Source organism: Cucurbita pepo, chromosome 1, assembly GCF_057944985.1.
Source record: "Cucurbita pepo subsp. pepo isolate OVF chromosome 1, ASM5794498v1, whole genome shotgun sequence".
NCBI classification, from domain to species: Eukaryota; Viridiplantae; Streptophyta; class Magnoliopsida; order Cucurbitales; family Cucurbitaceae; genus Cucurbita; species Cucurbita pepo.
In genome coordinates, this window is record NC_141798.1 from 3,342,833 (window position 1) to 3,367,055 (window position 24,223).

The window sequence follows — 24,223 nt, forward strand, 5'->3', positions numbered from 1 at the left end:
ATTGTTCTACAATATCATTCATTCATATCATGCTTAATGGCGATCTTCCTTGATGTTGCTATAGAACAATATCTGCTAGTGGTAGGCTTGAACTGTTATGGAAAAGCTCGAATATGATTTATAAAGTTGGTGGTTTTGAGAGGAAACAGTGTTAAAGAAGCAGAAAGGAAACGATGAGCTTCCAGACACAAATATAAAAATACATGCATATAGCATTAAGTTGGTCCAATGCAGACCACTTCTGTTCATTTTTTGTCAATATTTCCCACCCTTTTATACACAGATGACTAACTATTAACGTTAAGAATCATAACAATAAATTCTGTACATTTAGATTTGGTCACCAGAAGATATCATCAACTGCTGTCTTCGTTGATGGAGACTGTTCATCTTCCTCCAACTCCATCTCCAACTCTGGCTCTCCAGAACCAAATTCAGAGGACTCGATAGCAGCGAGATTCTTCAAATCGACAACCGTCAGCTCATTAAGATGCCTCACCACCAAGTCTGCAGCCCCGAGTTCATAAACAGGATGCTTGCTTGCAACTGCCACACACTTCATCCGAGCATCATGAGCAGCCTCAATAGTTTGGTTTGAGTTCCCAAACACAATGCATCTTTCAGGAATGAAGTTCAAGAGCTGTGCTGCATAAATGAACATTTCTGGATCAGGCTTTCCCCTGTGAACATCTTCTGCAGTTATAATCACATTGAAATCGCCATCCATGCCTATCGTTCCCATGGCCGACTCCAGAGCTTCTCTAGGACGAGTCGAAACCAGTGCCATGGGAATTTTATAATGCATCAACACATTCACAAACTCTTTTGACCCTGCTCTTAGTCTGTAAACTCCCCCTTGCAATGCCTGATAGATTTCTTCCTTTCTAGCAGCCATTCTTCTCAGCTGGGCAGGATCTCTTGACCAGCAGAGAACTTCAGAAATGGCCTGTTCATTCTTCATCCCCTCTATTCTTCTAAGAACAAAGGCTGGGGGAGGGGATTTTCCTTCTTCCTGAGAAAGAGCTAACCAGGCCTGCTTCTCAATTTCAGGGTTGTCTTCAATCAACACACCCTCCCACTCAAATATGGCACCCAACCAACCACAGCCCATTCTCTCTTGTCTAAGCAATGGATTATGTAATGAAGGATTATCTGCTTTGTTTTCTGGAGGCCATAAACCTGGCTTTCGATCAAAGCCAGCATCAATATCATAATTCCAATCCTTTGGGATTTTGTCCTCTCTAAATGAATATGCCTCTTTTGTCACCTCCAATGATGAGGTCTTAATTGACAAAAGTGCAAATCGATTCACTTTATATCCAGAAACTGAGGAGGACGAAATAAGCCTCTTACCAACAAATTTTGACGTTGGAAACCAGCTGTTCTTCCTCTTGTAGGATGTGTCCTTAACATAAGTTCCTCCACATAACAGCTGATGACCAAAAAACGAAGCTGCTGCAATCGACTGAACCATCCTAACTAGTTGACTGTGCTGATCCAACGACAGTTTTGTACTTCAGGCTCTGAAATTACAGCCAAACTAGACAAATTTACAGTTAAAAGGAACAGGAACCAACCCACCTGGGTTCCTGTGAATCAATTTCAACTGATCCAAGAAGCAACTTCAATTGAACTATTCAACTTTGAGATAGAAAGAAACCACAGATCCCCAAAGTGTCCTTTTAGACAGAAAGGGAAAAGAAGAACCTCTCCAAACACAAAATTCAACGCCCTTCCGTCAAAGAACTGCCACAAACATTCCCACTATGGGCAAAACCAGAGCAGAATCCACAAAATCCACTATTCCAAAACGCCAAAAAGGGAACAGAGGCATGCGAAACAAGTAAAAAGAGTCGATCGGTATCGACCAAATCCAAAATAAAACGCAACCCTCTAATACAAATCAACCAAACATCACTCCCAACCGAAACCCAACTAGGAAAAAAAAAAAAAAAAAAGTTCAAAATAAGAAATAAGATTGGAAAGAAGAAGAAGTGATTACCAAGCAGAATCAGGAATTTGGATTGGATTGGGAATGGATTGATGATAAGGAGAAAAGGGTTGCTACTGAATAAGGGTTATATTCGAGAACACGAAAAGAAAGAATCTCCCATTCCTCTCTCTCTCTCTCTCTCTCTTATCAGGGGAAGGGATTTTAGTTACTGGAAGAAGGAAGGAGTTTTGTGGTTTATATTCGTGCGGAGACTGGTCGCGCACAACGACCAGGGCAACCGGCTGGAAAGCCGCGTGTCGGTCACCGTCTCGTTTCTTCTCGGTTCCTCTTCGCTCCTTCTTCCTTTTGCATTTACCCCCTCGCAGTTGCCTCGTTATTACGTTTCTGCCACTCAAAATTTAATATGGCCTTTGAAAATTAAGGGAAACCAAAAAGGAAAAAAAAAACAAAAACAAAAACAAAAACAAAAACAAAAATTTCCAGGTTTTTGATTGATGACCCTTTGGTAATTAGTTCGGAAATAGCCTATCATTCTCAGGAATAAGAGATATTAAAGGCTATAATCAAATTACAAAGCTTTTTTTTTTTAATTTTTTTTATTTTAATTTTTTAATTTTTATTTTTATGAAAGCTTAATAAAAAAAAGAAAATATGGTTAACAAAATCTGAAAAATCCCTAGAACTGCGGAAGAAATAAAATCAAGTAATCAATTAGTTGAATCAAAAAAGGAAAAAAAGAAAACATCAATTTAATGTACCTAGCCGGTCGTATCGTCGACGGTTTTCAACGGACGAAGTCAAACGGTCTTCGTAGCCGTTATAGCCATCGCTTAGTCGGACGCCACCTGTCTCGCCCACCGCGGATTTTACACGGCTTATATATTTCTCCCCCACTCACACTCTCTTCTTCAGCACATTCTCACACTAGAATCAGAGCGCTCCCCTCAACGGCCTCTTTCCCTCTTGAGCGTTCGTTGCCGAAATCGAATTCTCGACCATTACCAGGCGATCGGAGGAAGATGGCCTCTTTCCTCTCGAGCGTTCGTTGCCGAAATCGAACGCTCGACCATTACCAAGCGATCGGAGGAAGATGGCCTCTTTCCTCTTGAGCGTTCGTTGCTGAAATCGAACGCTCGACCATTACCAGGCGATCGGAGGAAGATGGCCTCTTTCCTCTTGAGCGTTCGTTGCTGAAATCGAACGCTCGACCATTACCAGGCGATCGGAGGAAGATGGCCCCTTTCCTCTTGAGCGTTCGTTGCCGAAATCGAACGCTCGACCATTACCAGGCGATCGGAGGAAGATGGCCCCTTTCCTCTTGAGTGTTCGTTGCCGAAATCGAATGCTCGACCATTACCAGGCGATCGGAGGAAGATGGCCTCTTTCCTCTTGAGCGTTCGTTGCCGAAATCGAACGCTCGACCATTGCCAGGCGATCGGAGGAAGGGAGAGCAGAATCGAAAGAAGTTTCTCGCTTCCTCAAAAATAGAGGTAATGTCACTTCATTTAGTTTATGGGTAGTTTGGTCTTGGCTATTCTGTTCTGGGTTTGAAATTTTAAGGGTACAGCCGGCTATTCCGATTTTGGGGTTCACTGGAGAACTCAGAGGTTAATCAAAGGATTGTTCATCTTTCCTTTTTTTTTCTTTTGCATGTTATCGACACCTTTTGTGTTTTTCGTGGTTTCGATTACGGAGGATTAGGGCATTTTTAGTAGGTTCATTGCTTCCATGGCAACCTGATTATTATCTTGGACTCTTCGTTTCACACCCGTCATCTTCTATCTCTTCTCGGGGGACAAACCTGATATTCAATTTCATGTGTTGGCAGATGAGAGGAGCTCGTATGTCACTCAGACTGGTTCCGACAACAGAGAGGGGAAGCACAAAGCAATTACTCTTGAAGCAGTTGGTCCTCTCACTGCCGGTGGGGTTTTCGCATCTGCTAGGACTACTGGTATGATTCCAAATTTTTGAATATTCTGATCATCTCACTGAGGCCTGTGAAGTTGAATTTAAGTTTTTGGGGGTCTTTTAAGATTTTTTTTTTTTTAAAAAAATTATTATTTGTAGCTTCATCTTCTTTTAGATGTTACTCTGTTTTTCGGCACACGGATTATGTCAGCATTTGACTTAAGTTCTGTGAAGATGTTATAGTTTTCAGTATTTGCATGTCTTTCAATGTTAGTATGCCCACATTTCTTACGGTAGTATTCTATTTTCTGAACCCTCACAGCTTTGCATTTAGATTCATTTAAAAGGGCATTTACCAAGGAAGATGTTATACCTATATATTTAGGGTCTTCTCCACTTTTAAACAACGTGGACTATGATCACATTCATAATATTTGAGCGCATGTTGAAGGATTTACAGCTTTTTTCCGGTTATTTGCATATGATTTGAACATAAATGAAGTGTTTTACTTAAATTTCTGCACTAATTAGTCACAAGGCCCTAATAGTTGAGTTGAGTTGAGTGACTACTTCAAAGATAGCTAATACATTTAGACCGAGGCTGAGATTATCTTGTTGTTATATGCATTTGTGCACACACTTACATTATGGAAAAGATACCTTTTGACATTTTCTCTACCTTACATTTTCTTTTAAAGGTAGAAGAAAGAATTTGGTCGGTCGAAGAGGGAAAATGCGGGTTATAAGGAAGAATTTGGTCTGCTGAAGAGGAAAAGGTAGAGTCTAAAAAAGAAGTAAAGCTAACTGCGGTTGCTTAAGAAGTTTTCTTTAAGATATGATTTTGATCAGTAACTATGTTGAAAATTTCAGATGGAAATGGAGGACATGAGGGAGATAATAAAGTTGAGGGCATTCTACAAGGAATCAAACTCCGGTTGCTACTTTCAACGCTCCATCAGGTAAGAAGTTTTATATTTGGCAATGTTGTGGTTCTAATAAGGTTAGGTTCCTATGTTTAGTTTTTATTATATCTTTGTTTTTCTTTTTGATGTTTCTTGTGCTATACGGATATCATGTTTTTGTTTTATGAGTGTTTTTGGTAGCTAGGGAGATTTTTTCTTTTTTTTTTCTCTAAAAAGAAAAGTAAAGCTTTCCTTGAGATCAAGTTAAAGAATATAAGAGGAACACTAGAAAACCATCCCAAGAGGAGTTCAATTGACCTAATAAGATGCTCCAATCAAACAAAATAAGACTTGAAGGGCCAGTACGAAAAATTGGACACACCCTCCCATATAAAGGTATGATCTAATAAGGCTACACCTCACCCAAGGTCTTCCAATCCAAAGAAATTCTATTCTTTCTTTCAACCTACAAATCCCATAAAATTCTGTAAAATAAACTTCTCCAGCATGGAACTCTACAACCTCTAGGTTGGGCAAAGACCATAGGAGAGATGAACTAGATCCTCGGTCATTCCTTACAAAAGATACAACAATAGGCCCTAAAAAGATACAACAATAGGCCCTAATCTATAGGGGTGAATTGAGCAACTAAGTAAGGAGGCTTATTTTAGGGCAAGTAAGAAAAAGGGATTGTAAAATTTTGTAAATTGGATGAATCATTAGGATGTTGGGATGAAGGCACTCCTTAGGAACAAGAAGGACTAAAGGGTGCAAGGATGATTTATAAGGACAGGCTTGGGAAGGACAAACCTGTAAAAAGACCCTCAAGGAACTTGGAAGGACATACTTGAGAGCAAGTAGTACAATAAGTTACAACCCTCCAGGAATATCAAGACTCCTCCTTGGATACAAGGAAGGCAATACCCCATCAGCTGAAAGAAGGTAATAAAAGGATTACCAAGGAAGACTTGTAATCTCAACAAAGTCAGAAGGAACAAATGCCGGAAAAAGTACATGGCCTTAAGACATAAGTTAAGGACTAAAGTATGCAAGGACGATTATAGTAAGGACAAGCTAGAGAAGGACAAACCCATAAAAGAACCTCGAGAAACTTTGAAGGACATAACTAAGAACAAGAAGTACAAGAAGAAACAAGAGGAACCTCGAAGTTACAACCCTTAAGAATAAGGTTGATTATTGTCTAAAGACAAAGACATAAAATAACAAGGATTACCCATGAAGACTTGTAATCTCAACTAAGGATGTTGAGAAGATAGTTAAAAGACACAAATGCCGAAAAAGTCTATGGTCGCCTCAAGACATAAGGACTAGGGATGCAAGGGCAATTGTAAGGACAACCTTGGGAAGGACAAATTGAGAACATGTAGTATAATATGGAACCGGAGGAACCTCTAAGTTACAACCCTTAAGGAATAAGGTTGATTATGTCCAGGATTGTTGGGTATAAGGAAGTCAATACGCCTTAAGGTCAAAGATATAAGTTAATACAAGGATTACGAAGGAAGACTTACAATATCAACAAAGGATGTTGAGAAGATAGTCAAAAGGAACAAATGCCTGAAAGAGTCCATGACATCAAAATATTAGTTTAGGATTAAAGGATGCATGGATGATTATAAGGACAAGCCGGAGAAGGACAACTCGTAAAAACACCCTCAAGGAACTTGGAAGGACATAACTAAAAATAAGTTGTACAACAAGGAACAAGAGGAACCTCTAAGATACAACCCTTCAAGAAGAGAGTACACCCTAAGGATATAAGAGAGTACAAGGAATAAGGTTGATTATGGCTAGACTTGTTGGGTATCTTGTTGGGTATAAAGAAGAGAGTACACCCTAAGGATATAAGGTAATTTAAAGTTAACAAGGAAGACTTGTAATCTCAAAGAAGGATGTTAATCTCAACAAAGGAGGTTAAGACATTTGTTAATGTCGGAAAAAGTCCATGGCCTCAAGACATAAGTTAAAGACTTAGGGATGCAAGAACGATTATAAGGACAAGCTTGAGAAGGACAAACCCGTAAAAAGGCCCTCAAGGAACTTGGAAGGACATAGTTGAGAACAAGGAGTACAATATGGAAAAAGAGGAACCTCCTCTAAGTTACAACCCTTAAGGAATAAGATTGATTATGTCAAGGCTTGTGTTGGGTAAAAGGAAGGCAAAATGTCCTCAGTTCAAAGTTAATAAGGTAACAAAAGACGTTGAGAAGCTGGCCAAAAGGAACAAATACCGAAAAAAGTACATGGCCTTAAGACTTGTTAAGGAGTAAAGGATGCCAGGACAGTTATAATAAGAGCAAGCTAGTGAAGAACAAACTAATAAGAAGACCTTAACGTAACTTTGAAGGACATAACTAAGAGCAAGAAGTACAAGAAGAGGAACCTTTGAGTAACAACCCTTCAAGAATAAGGTTGATTATGTCGAGGCTCCGTTCGTATAAGGAAGAAAGTACACCCTAAACCCTAAGATATAAGGTAACTTAAGGTTAACCAAGGATATAACTAAGAGAAAAGAGTACAATAAGGAACAAGAGGAACCTCTCAGACACAACTTTAATGGAATAAGGTGGATTATTTCAAGGCTTGTTTGGTACAAGGAAGAAAGTACACCCTAAGCCAAAGATTTAAGGTAACTTAAGGTTAACCTAAGAGCACAAGAAGGAATCGTTCCTCTAAGACACAACCTTGATGGAATAAGGTTGATTACTTCAAGGCTTGTTGAGTATAAGGAAGGCTATGCGCCCTAATCTCTAAGATACAAGGACTAATGGACACAAGAATGATTATAAGGAAAAACCGGAGAAGGACAAACTCGTAAAAAGATCAGGAACTTGAAATGACAAAATTGAGAACAAGTAGTACAATATGGAACAATAGGAACCTCTAAGTTACACAAACCTTAATGAATAAGGTTGATTATGTCAAGGATTGTTGGGTACAAGGAAGATAATACGCCCTAAGGTCAAAGATATAAGGTAACACAACTATTAACAAAGAAGACTTAAAATCTCAACAAAGGATGTTTATAACCTAGTCAAAAGGAACAAAGGTCGGAAAAAATCCATGGCCTCAAGACATAAGTTTAGGACTAAAGGATGCATGGATGATTACAAAGACAAGTCGGAGAAGGACAAACCCATAACAAAAACCCTCAAAGAACTTGGAAGGATAAAATTGAGAACAAGTAGTACAATATGGAACAAGTGGAACCTCTAAGTTACACAACCCTTAAGGAATAAGGTGGATTATGTCCAGGATTGTTTGGGTATAAGGAAGGCAATACATCCTAAGGTCAAAGATATAAGATAACACAAGGAAGACTTACAATCTCAACAAAGGATGTTGATAGGATAGTCAAAAGGAACATATGCCGGAAAAAATTCATGGCCTCAAGACATAAGAACTTGGAAGGACAAAATTGAGAACGAGTAGTACAATATGGAACAAGAGGAACCTTCAAGTTACAAACACTTAAGGAATTAGGTTGATTATGTCAAGGATTGTTGGAAATAAGGAAACAATACGCCCTAAGGTCAAAGATATAAGGTAACACAAGTATTACCAAAAAAGACTTTCAATCTCAACCAAGGATGTTCATAAGATAGTCCAAAGGAACAAAGTCTGGAAAAAGTCCATGGCCTCAAGACATAAGTTTAGGACTAAAGGTTGCATGGATAATCGATTACAAGGACAACTTGGAGAAGGACAAATCCATAAAAAAAAATCCTCAAAGAACTTGGAAGGATAAGATTACAAAGACAAGTTGGAGAAGGACAAATCCATAAAAAAAACCCTCAAAGAACTTGGAAGGATAAAATTGAGAACAAGTAGTACAATATGGAATCAGAGGAACCTCTAAGTTACACAACCCTTAAGGAAGGCAATACGCCCTAAGGTCAAAGATATAAGGTAACACAAGGATTATCAAGAAAGACTTTCAATCTCAACAAAGGATGTTGATAAGATAGTCAAAAGGAACAAATGCCGGAAAAAGTCCATATGGCCTCAAGACATAAGTTTAAGACTAAAGGATGCATGGATACTAGTACAAGGATAAGTCCAAGGATGACAAAACTCATAAAAGAACCCTCAAAGAACTTGGAAAGACAAAATTGGGAACAAGTTGTACAATATGGAACAAGAGGAACCTCTAAATTACATTACCCTTAAGGAATAAGGTTGATTATGTCAACGATGGTTGGGTATAAGGAAGGAAATACGGCCTAAGGACAAAGATAAAAGGTAACACAATAATTTCTAAGGAGGAAGACTTACAATCTCAACAAAGGAGGTTGATAAGATAGTCAAAAGGAACAAAGGTCGGAAAAAGTCCATGGCCTGAAGACAAAAGTTTAGGACTAAAGGATGCCTGGATAATCGATTACAAGGACAAGTCGGAAAAGGACGAACCCATGAAAAAAACTCCCAAAGAACTAGGAAGAACATAATTGAGAACAAGTAGTACAAGAACAAAGAGGAACCTCCAAGTTACACAACCCTTAAGGAATAAGGTTGATTATGTCAAGGATTGTTGGATATAAGGAAGGCAATATGCCCTAAGGTAAAAAGATAAGGTAACACAAAGATTACCAAGAAAGACTTTCAATCTCAACAAAGGATGTTGATATGATAGTCAAAAGGAACAATTGTCGAAAAACGTCCATATGGCCTCAAGACATAAGTTTAGGATTAAAGGAATGCATGGATGAGTATAAGGACAAAATTGAGAATGAGTAGTACAATATGGAACAAGAGAAACCTCTAAGTTACACAACCCATAAGGAATAAAGGTGGATTATGTCAAGGATTGTTGGGTATAAGGAAGGAAATACGGCCTAAGGACAAAGATATAAGGTAACCCAATGATTTCGAAGGAAGACTTACTCAACAAAGGATGTTGATAAGATAGTCAAAAGGAACAAAGGTCGGAAAAAGTCCATGGCCTCAAGACAAAGTTTAGGACCAAAGGATGCATGGCTAATCGATTACAAGGACAAGTCGGAGAAGGACAAACCCATGAAAAGAACTCTCAAAGAACTTGGAAGGACATAATTGAGAACAAGTAGTACAATATGGAACAAAGAGGAACCTTTAAGTTACACAACCCTTAAGGAATAAGGTTGATTATGTCAAGGATTGTTGGATATAACGAAGGCAATACGCCCTAAGGTCAAAGATATAAGGTAACACAAGGATTATCAAGAAAGACTTTCAATCTCAACAAAGGATGTTGATATGATAGTCAAAAGGAACAATGGTTGGGAAAAGTCCATATGACCTCAAGACATAAGTTTAGGACAAAAGGATGCATGGATGAGTATAACGACAAGTCCGAGAAGGACAAACCCAAAAAATCCTCAAGAACTTGGAAGGACAAAATTGAGAATGAGTAGTACAATATGGAACAAGAGAAACCTCTAAGTTGCACAACCCTTAAGGAATAAGGTGGATTGTCAAGGATTGTTGGGTATAAGGAAGGCAATACGGCCTAAGGGCAAAGATATAAGGTAACACAATGATTTCTAAGGAAGACTTACAATCTCAACAAAGGATGTTGATAAGATAGTTAAAAGGAACAAAGGTCGGAAAAAGTCCATGGCCTCAAGACAAAAGTTTAGGACTAAATGATGCATGAATAATAGATTACAAGGACAAGTCGAAAAAGGACAAACCCATGAAAAAAAATTCTCAAAGAACTTGGAAGGACATAACTGAGAACAAGTAGTACAAAATGGAACAAAGAGGAACCTAGTTTTACACCATCCTTAAGGAATAAGGTTGATTATGTCAAAGATTGTTGGACATAACTAAGGCAATACGCCCTAAGGTCAAAGATATAAGGTAACAGAAGGATAACAAAGAAAGACTTTCAATCTCAACAAAGGATGTTGATATGATGGTCAAATGGAACAATATTCGGAAATAGTCCTTATGGCCTCAAGACATAAGTTTAGGACTAAAGGATGCATGGATGAGTATAAGGACAAGTCCGAGAAGGACAAACTCATAAAAAAATCTTCAAAGAACTTGAAAGGACAAAATTGAGAACGAGTAGTTCAATATGGAACAAGAGAAACCTCTGAGTTACACAACCCTTAAGGAATAAGGTGGATTATGTCAAAGATTGTTGGGTATAAGGAAGGAAATACGGCCTAAGGACAAAGATATAAGGTAACTCAATGATTTCGAAGGAAGACTTATAATCTCAACAAAGGATGTTGATAAGATAGTCAAAAGGAACAAAGGTCGGAAAAAGTCCATGGCCTCAAGACAAAAGTTTAGGACTAAATGATGCATGAATAATAGATTACAAGGACAAGTCGGAAAAGGACAAACCCATGAAAAAATTCTCAAAGAACTTGGAAGGACATAATTGAGAACAAGTAGTACAATATGGAACAAAGAGGAACTTCTAAGTTACACAACCCTTAAGGAATAAGTTTGATTATGTCAAGGATTGGTGGATATAAAGAAGGCAATACGCCCTAAGGTCAAAGATATAAGGTAACACAAGGATTACCAAGAAAGACTTTCAATCTCAACAAGGAAGTTGATATGATAGTCAAAAAGGAGAATTGTCGGAAAAAGTCCATATGGCCTCAAGAAATAAGTTTAGGACTAAAGGATGCATGGATGAGTATAAGGACAAGTTCGAGAAGGACAAACCCATAAAAAAATCTTCAAGAACTTGGAAGGACAAAATTGAGAACGAGTAGTACAATATGAAACAAGAGAAACCTCTAAGTTACACAACCCTTAAGGAATAAGGTGGATTATGTCAAGGATTGTGTTGGGTATAAGGAAGGCAATACGACCTAAGGTAACACAATGATTTCGAAAGAAGACTTGCAATCTCAACAAAGGATGTTGATTAGATAGTCAAAATGAACAAAGGTCGGAAAAAGTCCATGGCCTCAAGACAAAAGTTTAGGACTGAATGATGCATGGATAATCGATTACAAGGACAAGTCGGAAAATGACAAACCCATGAAAAAAATTCTCAATGAACTTGGAAGGACATAATTGAGAACATCTAGTACAATATGGAACAAAGAGGAACCTCCAAGTTACACAACCCTTAAGGAATAAGGTTGATTATGTCAAGCATGGTTGGATATAAGAAAGGCAATACGGCCAAGGACAAAGATATAAGATAACACAATGCTAAGGGAGACTTACCATCTCAACAAAGGATGTTGATAAGGTAGTCAAAAGGAACAAAGATCGGAAAAAGTCCATGGTCTCAAGACAAAAGTTTAGGACGAAAGGATGTATGGATAATCGATTACAAGGACAAGTCGGAGAAGGACAACCCATGAAAAAAACTCTCAAAGAACTTGGAAGGACATAATAAATCTAGTAGTACAATATGGAACAAAGAGGAACCTCTACGTTACACAACCCTTAAGGAATAAGGTTGATTATGTCAAGGATTGTTGGATATAAAGAAGGAAATACGCCCTAAGGTCAAAGATATAAGGTAACACAAGGATTACCAAGTAAGACTTCCAATCTCAACAAAGGATGTTGATATGATGGTCAAATGGAACAATATTCGGAAATAGTCCTTATGGCCTCAAGACATAAGTTTAGGACTAAATGATGCATGGATGAGTATAAGGACAAGTCCGAGAAGGACAAACCCATAAAAAAATCTTCAAAGAACTTGAAAGGACAAAATTGAGAACGAGTAGTTCAATATGGAACAAGAGAAACCTCTGAGTTACACAACCCTTAAGGAATAAGGTGGATTATGTCAAAGATTGTTGGGTATAAGGAAGGCAATACGGCCTAAGGACAAAGATATAAGGTAACACAAAGATTTCGAAGGAAGACTTACAATCTCTACAAAGGATGTTGATCAGATAGCCAAAAGGAATAAAGGTCGGAAAAAGTCCATGGCCTTAAGACAAAAGTTTAGGACTAAAGGATGCATGGATAATCGATTACAAGGACAAGTCGGAGAAGGACAAACCCATGAAAAAAACTCTTAAAGAACTTGGAAGGACATAATTGAGAACAAGTAGTACAATATCGAACAAAGAGGAACCTCTAAGTTACACAACCCTGAAGGAATAAGGTTGATTATGTCAAGGATTGTTGGATATAACGAAGGCAATACGCCTTAAGGTCCAAGATATAAGTAACACAAGGATTACCAAGAAAGACTTCCAATCTCAACAAAGGATGTTGATATGATAGTCAAAAGGAACAATTGTCGGAAAAAGTCCATAGGCCTCAAGACATAAGTTTAGGACTAAAGGATGCATGGATGAGTATAACGACAAGTCCGAGAAGGACAAACCCATAAAAAAATCCTCAAGAACTTGGAAGGACAAAATTGAGAACGAGTAGTACAATATGGAACAAGAGAAACCTCTAAGTTGCACAACCCTTAAGGAATAAGGTGGATTATGTCAAGGATTGTGTTGGGTATAAGGAAGGCAATACCGCTTAAGGGCAAAGATATAAGGTAACACAATGATTTCTAAGGAAGACTTACAATCTCAACAAAGGATGTTGATAAGATAGTCAAAAGTAACAATGGTCGGAAAAAGTCCATGGCCTCAAGACAAAAGTTTAGGACTAAATGATGCATGAATAATAGATTACAAGGACAAGTCGGAAATGGACAAACCCATGAAAAAAATTCTCAAAGAACTTGGAAGGACATAATTGAGAAACCTCTAAGTTGCACAACCCTTAAGGAATAAGGTGGATTATGTCAAGGATTGTGGTGGGTATAAGGAAGGCAATACCGCTTAAGGGCAAAGATATAAGGTAACACAATGATTTCTAAGGAAGACTTGCAATCTTAACAGAGGATGTTGATAAGATAGTCAAAAGTAACAAAGGTCGGAAAAAGTCCATGGCCTCAAGACAAAAGTTTAGGACTAAATGATGCATGAATAATAGATTACAAGGACAAGTCAGGAAATGGACAAACCCATGAAAAAAATTCTCAAAGAACTTGGAAGGACATAATTGAGAACAAGTAGTACAATATGGAACAAAGAGGAACCTCTAAGTTACACAACCCTTAAGGAATAAGGTGGATTATGTCAAGGATCCTTGGGTATAAGGTAGGTAATACGGCTTATGGATAAAGATATAAGGTAACCCAATGATTTCGAAGGAAGACTTACAATCTCAACAAAGGATGTTGATAAGATAGTCAAAATGAACAAAGGTCGGAAAAAGTCCATGGCATCAAGACAAAAGTTTAGGACTAAATGATGCATGGATAATCGATTACAAGGACAAGTCGGAGAAGGACAAACCCATGAAAAAATCTCTCAAAGAACTTGGAAGGACATCATTGAGAACATGTAGTACAATATGAAACAAAGAGGAACCTCTAAGTTACACAACCCATAAGGAATAAGGTTGATTTTGTCAAGGATTTTTGGATATAAAGAAGGCAATATGCCCTAAGGTCAAAGATATAAGGTTACACAAGGATTACCAAGAAAGACTTTAATCTCAATAAAGGATGTTGATATGATAGTCAAAAGGAACAATGGTCGAAAAAAGTCCATATGGCCTCAAGACATAAGTTTAGGACTAAAGGATGCATGGATGAGTATAAGGACAAATCCGAGAAGGACAAACCCATGAAAAAAAACTCTCAAAGAACTTGGAAGGACATAATTGAGAACATGTAGTACAATATGAAACAAAGAGGAACCTCTAAGTTACACAACCCATAAGGAATAAGGTTGATTTTGTCAAGGATTTTTGGATATAAAGAAAGCAATATGCCCTAAGGTCAAAGATATAAGGTTACACAAGGATTACCAAGAAAGACTTTAATCTCAATAAAGGATGTTGATATGATAGTCAAAAGGAACAATGGTCGAAAAAAGTCCATATGGCCTCAAGATATAAGTTTTGGACTAAAGGATGCATGGATGAGTATAAGGACAAGTCCGAGAAGGACAAACCCATGAAAAAAACTCTCAAAGAACTTGGAAAGACAATTGAGAAAATGTAGTACAATATGGAACAAAGAGGAAACTCTGAATAAGGTTTTTTTTTTTTGTCCAGATATAAAAAAAGCAATATGCCCTAAGGTCAAAGATATAAGATAATACATGGATTTCCAAAGAAGACTTGTATTCTCAACTTTGATGTTGAGAAGACAGTCATAAACAAATGCCAGAATAATTCAGGGCCTCGATACATAAGTGAAGGACTAATAAACTCAAGGACGAATATGTAAAGGCTGGTTGGATATAAGGAAGGAAATATGCCATAAACTCAAGGATATTAGGTTACACCAAGATTACCGAGGGAGGGCTGTATTATCAACAAAGGATGGTGAGAAGACAATAAAAAAAAAAGATGTGAGAAGACAATCAGAAGGAACAAATACCATGATAAGTCCATGGCATCAAGACATTCTTTCTTCTTGAGAAAGAGCTAACCAGGCCAACTGTTCTCAATTTCAGGATTGTCCTCAATCAATAAACCCTCCCACTCAAATATGGCACCCAACCAACCACAGCCCATTCTTTCTTGTCTAAGCAATCGATTCTGTAATGAAGGATTATCTGCTTTGTTTTCTGGAGGCTGTAAACCTGGCTGTGGATCAAAGCCAGCATCAATATCATAATTCCAATCCTTTAGTATTTTGTCCTCTCTAAATGAATATGCGTCTTTTGTTTGTCATCTCCAATCTTAATTGACAAAAGTGCAAATCGATTCACTCTATATCCAGAAACTGGGGAAGACTAAATAAGCCTCTTTACCAACAAATTTTGACGTTGGAAACCAGCTGTTCTTCCTCTTGTAGGATGTGTCCTTAACAGAAGTTCCTCCACGTAGCAGCTGACCAAAAAGCGAAGCTGCTGCAATCGACTGAACCATCCTAACTAGTTGACTGTGCTTGAATCCAACGACAATTTTGTACTTCAGGCTCCGAATTTACAGCCAAACTAGTCCAAATTTACACTTGAAAGAAATAGGAACCAACCAACCTGGGTTCTATCAATCAATTTCAACTTCTCCAAGCCGCCAATTGATTTCTATTAGAGTAAGTTAAAAAATTTTAAAATTATAGAGTTCAATTTGTGAGGGTCAATTTGAGATTACTAAAAAACAGGGTAGATGGATAATTTTGTTATTTGTGAGTTGATTATTTAAGGTTGTTTAGTACAATTGTTTAAGTTGAAATGTTCCAAAAAGTCAAGAAAGAAAATAATTTTAGAATGAGAACAAGCGGGAGAAGGACTAAAGGACGCTAGGATGATTATAAGAACAAGTCGGAGAAGGACAAACTCGTAAAAAGACCCTCAACGAACTTGGAAGGACATAACTAAGAACAAGTATTTACAAGAAGGAACCAGAGGAACCTCCAAGATACAACACTTAAGAAATAAGGTTGACAATGTAAGGCTTGTTGGTTATAACAAAGACAATACGCCGAAGCTCTAAGATAGAAGGTAACAAAACGTAAACCAAGAAAGACTTGTAAACTCAATAAAGGATGTTGAGAAGAAGGAACAAATGTTGGAATAAGTCCATGGCCTCAAGACAAGTTAAGGACTAAAGGACGCATGAAGATTATAAAAACAAGCTAGAGAAGGACAAACTTGTAAATAGACCCTCAAAGAACTTGGAAGGACATAAAAAGGAACCAAAGGAACCTCGGAGTTACAACCCTTATAATAGACCCTCAAAGAACTTGGAAGGACATAAAAAGGAACCAAAGGAACCTCAGAGTTACAACCCTTATGGAATAAGGTTGATTATGTCAATGCCTGTTGGTTGGGTACAAGGACGACAATATGCCCTACGCTCTAATATATAAGGTACATAAAGATAACCAAGGAAGACTTGTATTCTCAACAAAGGAAGTTGAGAAGACAAACAAAAGGAATAAAGTAAGAATAAGTCCATGACCTCAAGACACAAATTAAGGATTAAAAGACGTAAGGACGATTATAATGACAAGGCAGGGAAGGGCAAACCTATAAAAAGACCCCAAAGAACTTGAAAGGACATAATTAAGAACAAATAGTACAAAAAGGAACCAAAGAGAATTCTAACATACAACCTTGAAGGAATAAGTTGGTGGATTATGTGAAGGCTTATGGGGTGTAAGGAAGGCAATACACCCTAAGCTCAAAGATACAAGGATTACCAAGGATGACTTGTATTCTCAAAAAAGGATGTCTAGAATACAAGGATTACCAAGGTTGACTTGTATTCTAAAAAAAAAGGAGGTCTAGAAAATAGTCCGAAGGAAAAAATGTTGTATAACCATGGAAGACTTGTATTCTCAACTAAGTCTGTCTTTTCAAATACAAGAATGAGTCTATTGCCTTAAGACATAAGTTAAGAATGAGTCTATTGCCTTAAGACATAAGTTAAGGAGTAAAAGGACTTAAGGACGATTATAAGGACAAGCTAGAGAAGGCAAAACCTGTAAAAAGTCTCTCAAGGAACTTGGAAGGACTTGACTGAGAACAAGTAGTACAAGAAGGAACAAGAAAAACCCCTCAGTTACAACCCTTTAAGGAATAAGGATGATTATGTCCAGATTTATTGGGTATAAGGAAGCAATATGCCCAAAGCTGAAAGATATAAGGTGACACACGGATTACAATGACAATCAAAAGGAAAAAAAGCCGAAAAAATTCTGTAGCCTCTAGACATAAGTTAAGGACTAAAGGGTGCAAGGACGATCATAAGGATAAGCCAGAGAAGGACAAACCCATAAAAAGACCGTAAAGGAACTTGGAACGACATAACTAAGAACAAGTAGTATAAGAAAGAACAAGAGGATCCTTTAAGATACAACCCTGAAGGAATAGGTTGATTATGTCAAGACTTGTTAGGTATAAGAAAGGCATTACACCCTAAACTCGAAGATATAACGTAACACAAGGATAACCAAGGAAGACTTATATTCTAAATCAAGGATGTCGAGAAGGCAGTCAAGAGAAACAAATGCCGGAATAAGTTTATGGCCTCAACACATAAATTAACGACTAAAGGACGACTATAAGGAAAAGACGGAGAAGGACAAACCCGTGAAAAGACCCTCAAGGAACTTGGAAGGATATAACTAAGAACAAGTAAAAGAAAAGGAACAAAAAGAACCTCTAAAATACAAATTTGAAGGAATAAAGTTGATTACGTGAAGACTTGTTGGGTATAAGTAAAGAAATGCACCCTAAGCTCAAAGATATTTGGTAAAACAAGGATTACCAGGAAGACTTGTCTGCTCAACAAAGGATGAGGAGAAGGCAGTCAAAACGAACAAATGCTGAAATAATCTTATGGCCTCAAGACATAAGTTAAGGAGTAAAGGACGCAAAGACGATATCTCGGGATGACATATTTTGCTGGGTATATAGAACAAATTTGTTAAAACACATGGCTGTGATTTATAATTGTTCTTTCATTAGAAAGTAAACATAAGCAAACTTGTTCATGATAATGTGTCATAGAATGAGGAAGAGTAGAATTCTTTGGAAAAGCTCATTAGCTAAGATCCACAACTTTGTTCACTCCAGAATCAGAGAAGTGTAAGAATAGATGACAATCTAGATAACATCTGTTTGCTCTATTGCAGTTCATTGATGCTGGAGCTGTGCTTTCCCTAACAATGTTTGCACGCTGTAGTTTGTCTTATCTCGCATGTGAGATGCCACTAGAGGCTCTAAACAATGTAACGCAAGCTCAAGTGATATCACCTGTTTGGCATATTGCATCTTATATGCAAGCTGCCGCACTTTTTGCCCTAGGTAGCGACAATGAGGCCCAAGCAGCCCTCAGAGAAGGATTTGCACTTGAAACAAAAACAACTGCCAAATAAGTAAATGACCCACTTATGACTAAAATTATTAGTATTGCAGAAGTTGAACTTTAACTGTAGACACAGGCGTGTCAAAGTTGATCAAACTTATCCATTTGTCCTCAAATCTATCCATAATGCTATGCTGCAACTTTAGAAGGTCTTTTCTTGCAGCCCCTGCTGATGGATTCACTTTATTAATGTGATCGTGGCACGAAATGGCTCTCTCGTGCTTTCATCAGTTTTCTTGATACATTGGCAAAGAAAACTAGACTTGAAGATTAATATAATTCTGCAAAATAGTCAACTGTTAAAATTACATGGGAAAAGGGGAGGATGGGTAGTATGCTTGTAATTTCTTTATAGTACTGTTAGCTTTTGTCATATTTCTGTTAGACTATTATCTTATGTTTGTTTTTGCTGATAAATGGGCAAATGTCTTTCGTTAACACTATATATTCAATCATTCAATGCTCTTTTAAATGTTGTTTATAGTCTATCATTCATTCATATCATGTTTAATGGCCATCTTCTTTAATGTTGCCACAAAAAAACTCACATCATGTTTCAGAACTCATCTTCTTACGATTTATAATCTATTTATTCTATTATATGGAGTTTTTGTGAGGAAATAGTGTTAAAGAAGCAGAAAGGAAACGATGGACTTCAACAGAAAAAAATACAGAAAAAAATACACGTCAAGTGCAAACCACTTCTGTTCATTTTTGTCAAGCCTTGTTAGGTATAAGGAAGGAAATATGCCCTAAGCTCTAAGATATAAGGTAACACAAGGATAACCAATGAAAACTTGTATTATCAGCAAAGGATGTTAAGAAGACAGTCAAAAGGAACAAATGTCGGAATAAGTCCATGGCCTCAAGACATAAGTTAAGGCATAAAGGATGTAAGGACGATTATAAGGACCAACTCGTAAAAAGACCCTCAGGATCTTGGAAGGACATAACTAAGAATTATTCTAAGTTACAACCCTTAAGGAATAAGGTTTATTATATCAAGGATTGTCAGGTATAAGGAATTTAATAAGGTTTATTATATCAAGGATTGTCAGGTATAAGGAATTTAATACACCGTATGCTCTAAGATGTAAGGTAACACAAGAATAACTAACCCCTAAGGCAAGATAATAAGAACAATAAACTTTCGGGGACGAAATTTCTTAAGAGGGGGAGAATTTGTAAGACCCCAAGTGTAACTAAGACACCCGAGCAAGGATAAGGTTCTAAGTCAGTAGTATCAATGCCCTAGCAAGGTTTTATAAGGCCTTTCGAAAAGGTTTGGAATAGAAATGGAGAAAGAAATTCAAGGTTTTCAAGAAATGGAAAAAATGGAAAATGGCCAAAAAAAAAAAAAAAGAGGGTACTCTCTTTGAATGGGGTTGGGTTTCCTAGAAAAATTGAATGATAATATCGATACGGACTTGATTTATTAAAAGAGGATGACTCACTTCTTGGGATTGGCTTAGAGATTTCACTAAGAAAGATCACATCGTTGTCGTCCTGATTCTCAGGGCTATTGGTGTGAGAGCAAAGTTGGAGGCATTGGACATGAAGTTTGGGTAAACTAATGTGATTACACTTAATAATGCTATGACCAGTAATAACTAAAGTTTGTTTTTGGGGCAATGAGGACATTACCAAGCTTATTTGATATACTAATCTAAGTTGCTTATTTGATGATTGCTTTCTTAAAAGTTCCTTGACTATGATATACTAATTCACTCTATCATGTGAAATTTTAGGTGCAGAACTCTCTTTGCTTATGGACAATCAAAGCTTTCCAAAGAGCTTGCCAGGTGATTAAAGGTGCTTACTGCTTATTGGTTTCTTCATTAAATTTATAACCAGAGCTTTAGCACTTGAATCATTGACGACGCAGGAAATATTGATTTACAGGCCATTTGGAGGGTGAATAATCAAGAGAAACTTGAAACTAATGTCCTTTCAAAGACTGATCATATCTGTGTAAATTGTTTAACTGGACACTCTAGCATACTAAGTAGTGAAGTAGGTGAAGTTCCCACAAAATTTATATTAACATCTTTTTAGACTGGACTTTATCTATCCATATATTTGAACACAACAATATTCCTCGTGTATTTAGGCCTTTTCTGCATGATACAACCTTTATATTAACATCCTTTTCTTATTGATTTCCAAAGTTATCTTATCAAGTCAAATTTTTTATATACAACTATCGTTTCTCTACTTTTTTTTCTTTTTCATGAGAATTAACAGCCAACGCCATTCATCCTGGAGCAATTGTTACCGATCTACTATGTTTTGTAATATCCCGATTTGTACCAAAAGAATTAAAAAAAAAAAAAAAAAAAAAAAAAAAAAAAGGTCAGTGACGTCAGCATAGGACATTAACATGATATCAGCAGAAGGTCAGCATGATGTCAACGTGACAGTACGGTCAACGGTCAGTTTTTTTTATTACAGCTTGACTCATGCGCAATTAGTGTAAGGTTGATGGTAGACTTTGGAAAACAAAAACATAGAGCTAAGCATATATGAAAAACTGTACATTATGGCCATGAGGGCATTAAGTATAAACCCTAAAGTAGGAGTCTATAAGTTTTAGGGTACGTATGAGCCAGCACAAACTACATGTCATGGCATTGGCTAATGTAATAGTAAGTATCTAAGCACATAGTTTAAGAAATCGCCACAAAGGCGAAGTCTGACAAGAGCATACAAGTGGTTGCTTGCTGAGTATTTTTTATACTCATTTCTATTATTCTTTGTTTTTATAGACAGAGCTTAGACCATTCTTGATGGCGGGAGCGTGCAGAGCTATGCGGTTGCAAGAGGCATCCCTATGTCAAGTCTTTTCCTTTTATGTTGTTCTTAATATTATTTTAATGTTATTTATCTCGAAACTCGTGTTATTTTGTAACTGCTTTTGATGTTGACGCCGTAGAATATTTTGTACTTTAAATTAATATTATGTCAGTTTTAAATGCATGTTTGATTTTTCTCCTCGTGTTTCTCTGTTGTACAAAATTGAAAATTTTTACCACCCTATTTACCCTTTAGTCCACATGGCAATCTGTGATTCGAAGTATCGAAAAGAAGGTCGTTACAGATTGGTATCAGAGCCCTAGGTTGATTAGGTCATGTAGACAATTTTCCCTTGAAAGAGAGTCGTTTGGGTCTTTTGTAGCTTGGCTCGTAAGTAGCAAACACGATAACTCCAATTGAATAAGTTAAGCTTTGGTTAGAATACCTAGTAACCAAACTCTATGAGGAGGTAGGCCCTAATTGGGTTCGATCTCACTCGTGACTCCTAGTAAGGAAAGACACGCCAAGGACAAGAGTTCAAGTGAGTAGATTCTCCAACTGCTGTCATGGTAAGGATACCATGACGCTACGACCCCTGACCCTGGGCACTGTGGCAAAACAGAGTAACAAAAACAATGGGGACGACGTTAGAATGTCCTAAGGGTCAAGATATTTGAGAGGCTTTTGCAAGCATGACCCATCGACATTTGATGGAAAGAACGTAACCCCAGCTCATCAGGTAAGAGAAGAATCAGATTGCCACAAGCGGGTGATGCCATTGCTCGAGGCAAGAGCAGGTGAGACAAATGTTAGGCTAGAGAGGACTATTTCTAAGGTGAGCTTTGGGATTAGGATTGCCTAAAGGTGAAAAGTCCCTATAACCTAAAAATAGCTAGGAGAATCGTAGTAGGTCTTGGAACATTGTTACAATCTTAGAAAGAACCAAGATTAATGGTTTGATTATGCAAATATAGTATAAAGGTATAGCTTGAGGTGATCCAAGTCTTGAGGAGAACGAGTGGTCTCCACCACATCTATCATAGAGGCAGAGATTACCCTGCTTGAAGTACCATGGCGAAGGTCGTGCTAGAGGACAAGGAGGACGATGAGTACAAGATGGTGAGAGAACAACCATAAAGTAGTGTACCCAAGGTTGGGGGTAGGTATGGATGGTCAGATTTGCCACTCGTTGTGGTATAACTAGCTAGCACGGGAGTTTGGGGCCTAGCTAGTAGACGCTCCCTGATGTGTCTCGAGGAGAACAAGATGGTAGTGGGAGACTAGATTGTAACGCCTGAAAGGGGTTATACGAAGCTAGAAGATTCTTATACAATACTCGAGGGAGGTATTATACAGGAGAAGACTAAGAGAGGTACTATGAGATGGTACAATCGTGAGCACACAAGTTTTAATGTATTGAATGAGGGAATTCTGCTCGAGGACTCAAGTGTCCCAATAAGAGGAGAATTATGCCCGACAAGATGTAGGATGCCGTGGATGGCAGCATTGCCTTGAAAATGAAAAGTTAAACTCAGTCCTGGTTAAACTCATTTGATAGGCACGACACAAGAAGTTGTTATCTATGCCCTTGTAATGAGAGAAGAGATTAAACCTAACCACAGGTTCATGGGTTTGGGTCAATCTTCGTGCTTGGCATGGGAATATAGAGGCAAAAGTGTTATGTACGACAATAAATATAGTACCATGGACAAACGGTTGAGCTTGGTACTAAAGATTGAGGGTAAGACATATAAATGAACGGCTTCACCACGTGATGTGGTGTGTGACATGTCGACATATGAATATGGAATTGGATAGGCAACGAACTCCTTATCACCTATATTCATGCAGATAATCTCCCTGGTGATCAAATTGAGCTGTGCGGTTGTAGGTAGGAGGGACCCCTAGATTGAGTCTTTTCCTTTTATTTTGCTTTTAATATTATTTACCTTGAAACTCAAGCTGTATTATAACTACTTTTGATGTTGACTCCACGAAATATGTCGGTTTAAAGGCATGTTTGATTTTTCTCCTCGCGTTTCTTTGTTTTACAAAATTAAAAAATTTTACCATCCTTTTTTCCTTTCATTGTGTCCACGTGATGATCTATGATTCGAAACATCAAAAAGCAGGTTGTTACAGTTTCCATTGCCTCATCAATGGTAGCTTCTCGTCCGGTAACATGTGTAAGGAATCTCTGTGTATATCGACTTGTTCAGTAGGTATTTTAGTTCTTGATTTCACCCAATTTTGTTGAGGACTATTTACTTAGTCTCTTTCAGGTGGGTTTTTATGTGCATAAAGTTTGATCATGTAGGGAGCGGCAACTCAGTGTTATGTGGCGTTGAACCCCCAAGTAAAAGGGGTAAGTGGAGAGTATTTTGTTGATAATAATATTGCCAGCCCAACCAATCATGCCAAGAATATGTAGTTGGCCAAGAAACTGTGGGATTTCAGCGTGGAACCAACCAGTCCAAAATAATTTGAATCTAATAGAAGCCTTTTGTTACTCTTAGCTTCTCATCTCAGACTTTATGTTATTGATATATGAACTGTTAAATGGTGGAAGTAGATGTATCATTATTTTTAGTTTCAAGTGCCCCTTTGAGCCTATAGAAACAATTACTGAGCACAAGTTTGTTATACTGTGTAACAAATACAATAGTGTTTTTGTAGATTTCAGTCCATAAGTGTTACAAAAGTATTTTAAACACCTATTCTGGATAAGTAATTCACAACCAGCTCATGTAAAAGCTTTAGAAGATAATTATGAATATAGTAACTTTTTTCTTTTTTCATTTTCTTATAAATAAACTCCAGCAACATG

The 24,223-nt window shown here is 37.5% G+C and overlaps 1 protein-coding gene and 1 long non-coding RNA gene across 9 annotated transcripts; one reads left to right on the plus strand and one right to left on the minus strand.

Moving 5' to 3' along the window:
* Nucleotides 1–192: 192 nt before the first annotated feature.
* Nucleotides 193–2,169, minus strand: LOC111787505 (5-amino-6-(5-phospho-D-ribitylamino)uracil phosphatase, chloroplastic). Its single transcript, XM_023667525.2, has one exon. It carries the CDS (start codon nt 1,472–1,474, stop codon nt 341–343), a length of 1,134 nt encoding a protein of 377 aa, XP_023523293.1. The 5' UTR covers nt 1,475–2,169; the 3' UTR covers nt 193–340.
* Nucleotides 2,170–2,709: 540 nt separating this feature from the next.
* LOC111777407 (uncharacterized) lies at nt 2,710–24,168 on the plus strand. Of its 8 annotated transcripts, none has more exons than XR_015420300.1 (7): nt 2,710–3,444; nt 3,783–3,908; nt 4,564–4,641; nt 4,736–4,824; nt 20,352–20,415; nt 20,489–21,034; nt 21,369–21,602. It is a non-coding gene; the product is annotated as an uncharacterized LOC111777407 (long non-coding RNA). The 8 variants fall into 8 exon arrangements; XR_015420298.1 differs by having other exon boundaries at nt 2,712–3,444; nt 20,506–21,034; XR_015420297.1 differs by having other exon boundaries at nt 2,715–3,444; nt 20,352–20,405; nt 20,506–21,034.
* Nucleotides 24,169–24,223: the final 55 nt, after the last annotated feature.

Excerpts from the sequence above, each read along its gene's own strand:
- LOC111787505 (XM_023667525.2), bottom strand. The coding sequence starts at position 1,474 with ATGGTTCAGTCGATTGCAGCAGCTTCGTTTTTTGGTCATCAGCTGTTA.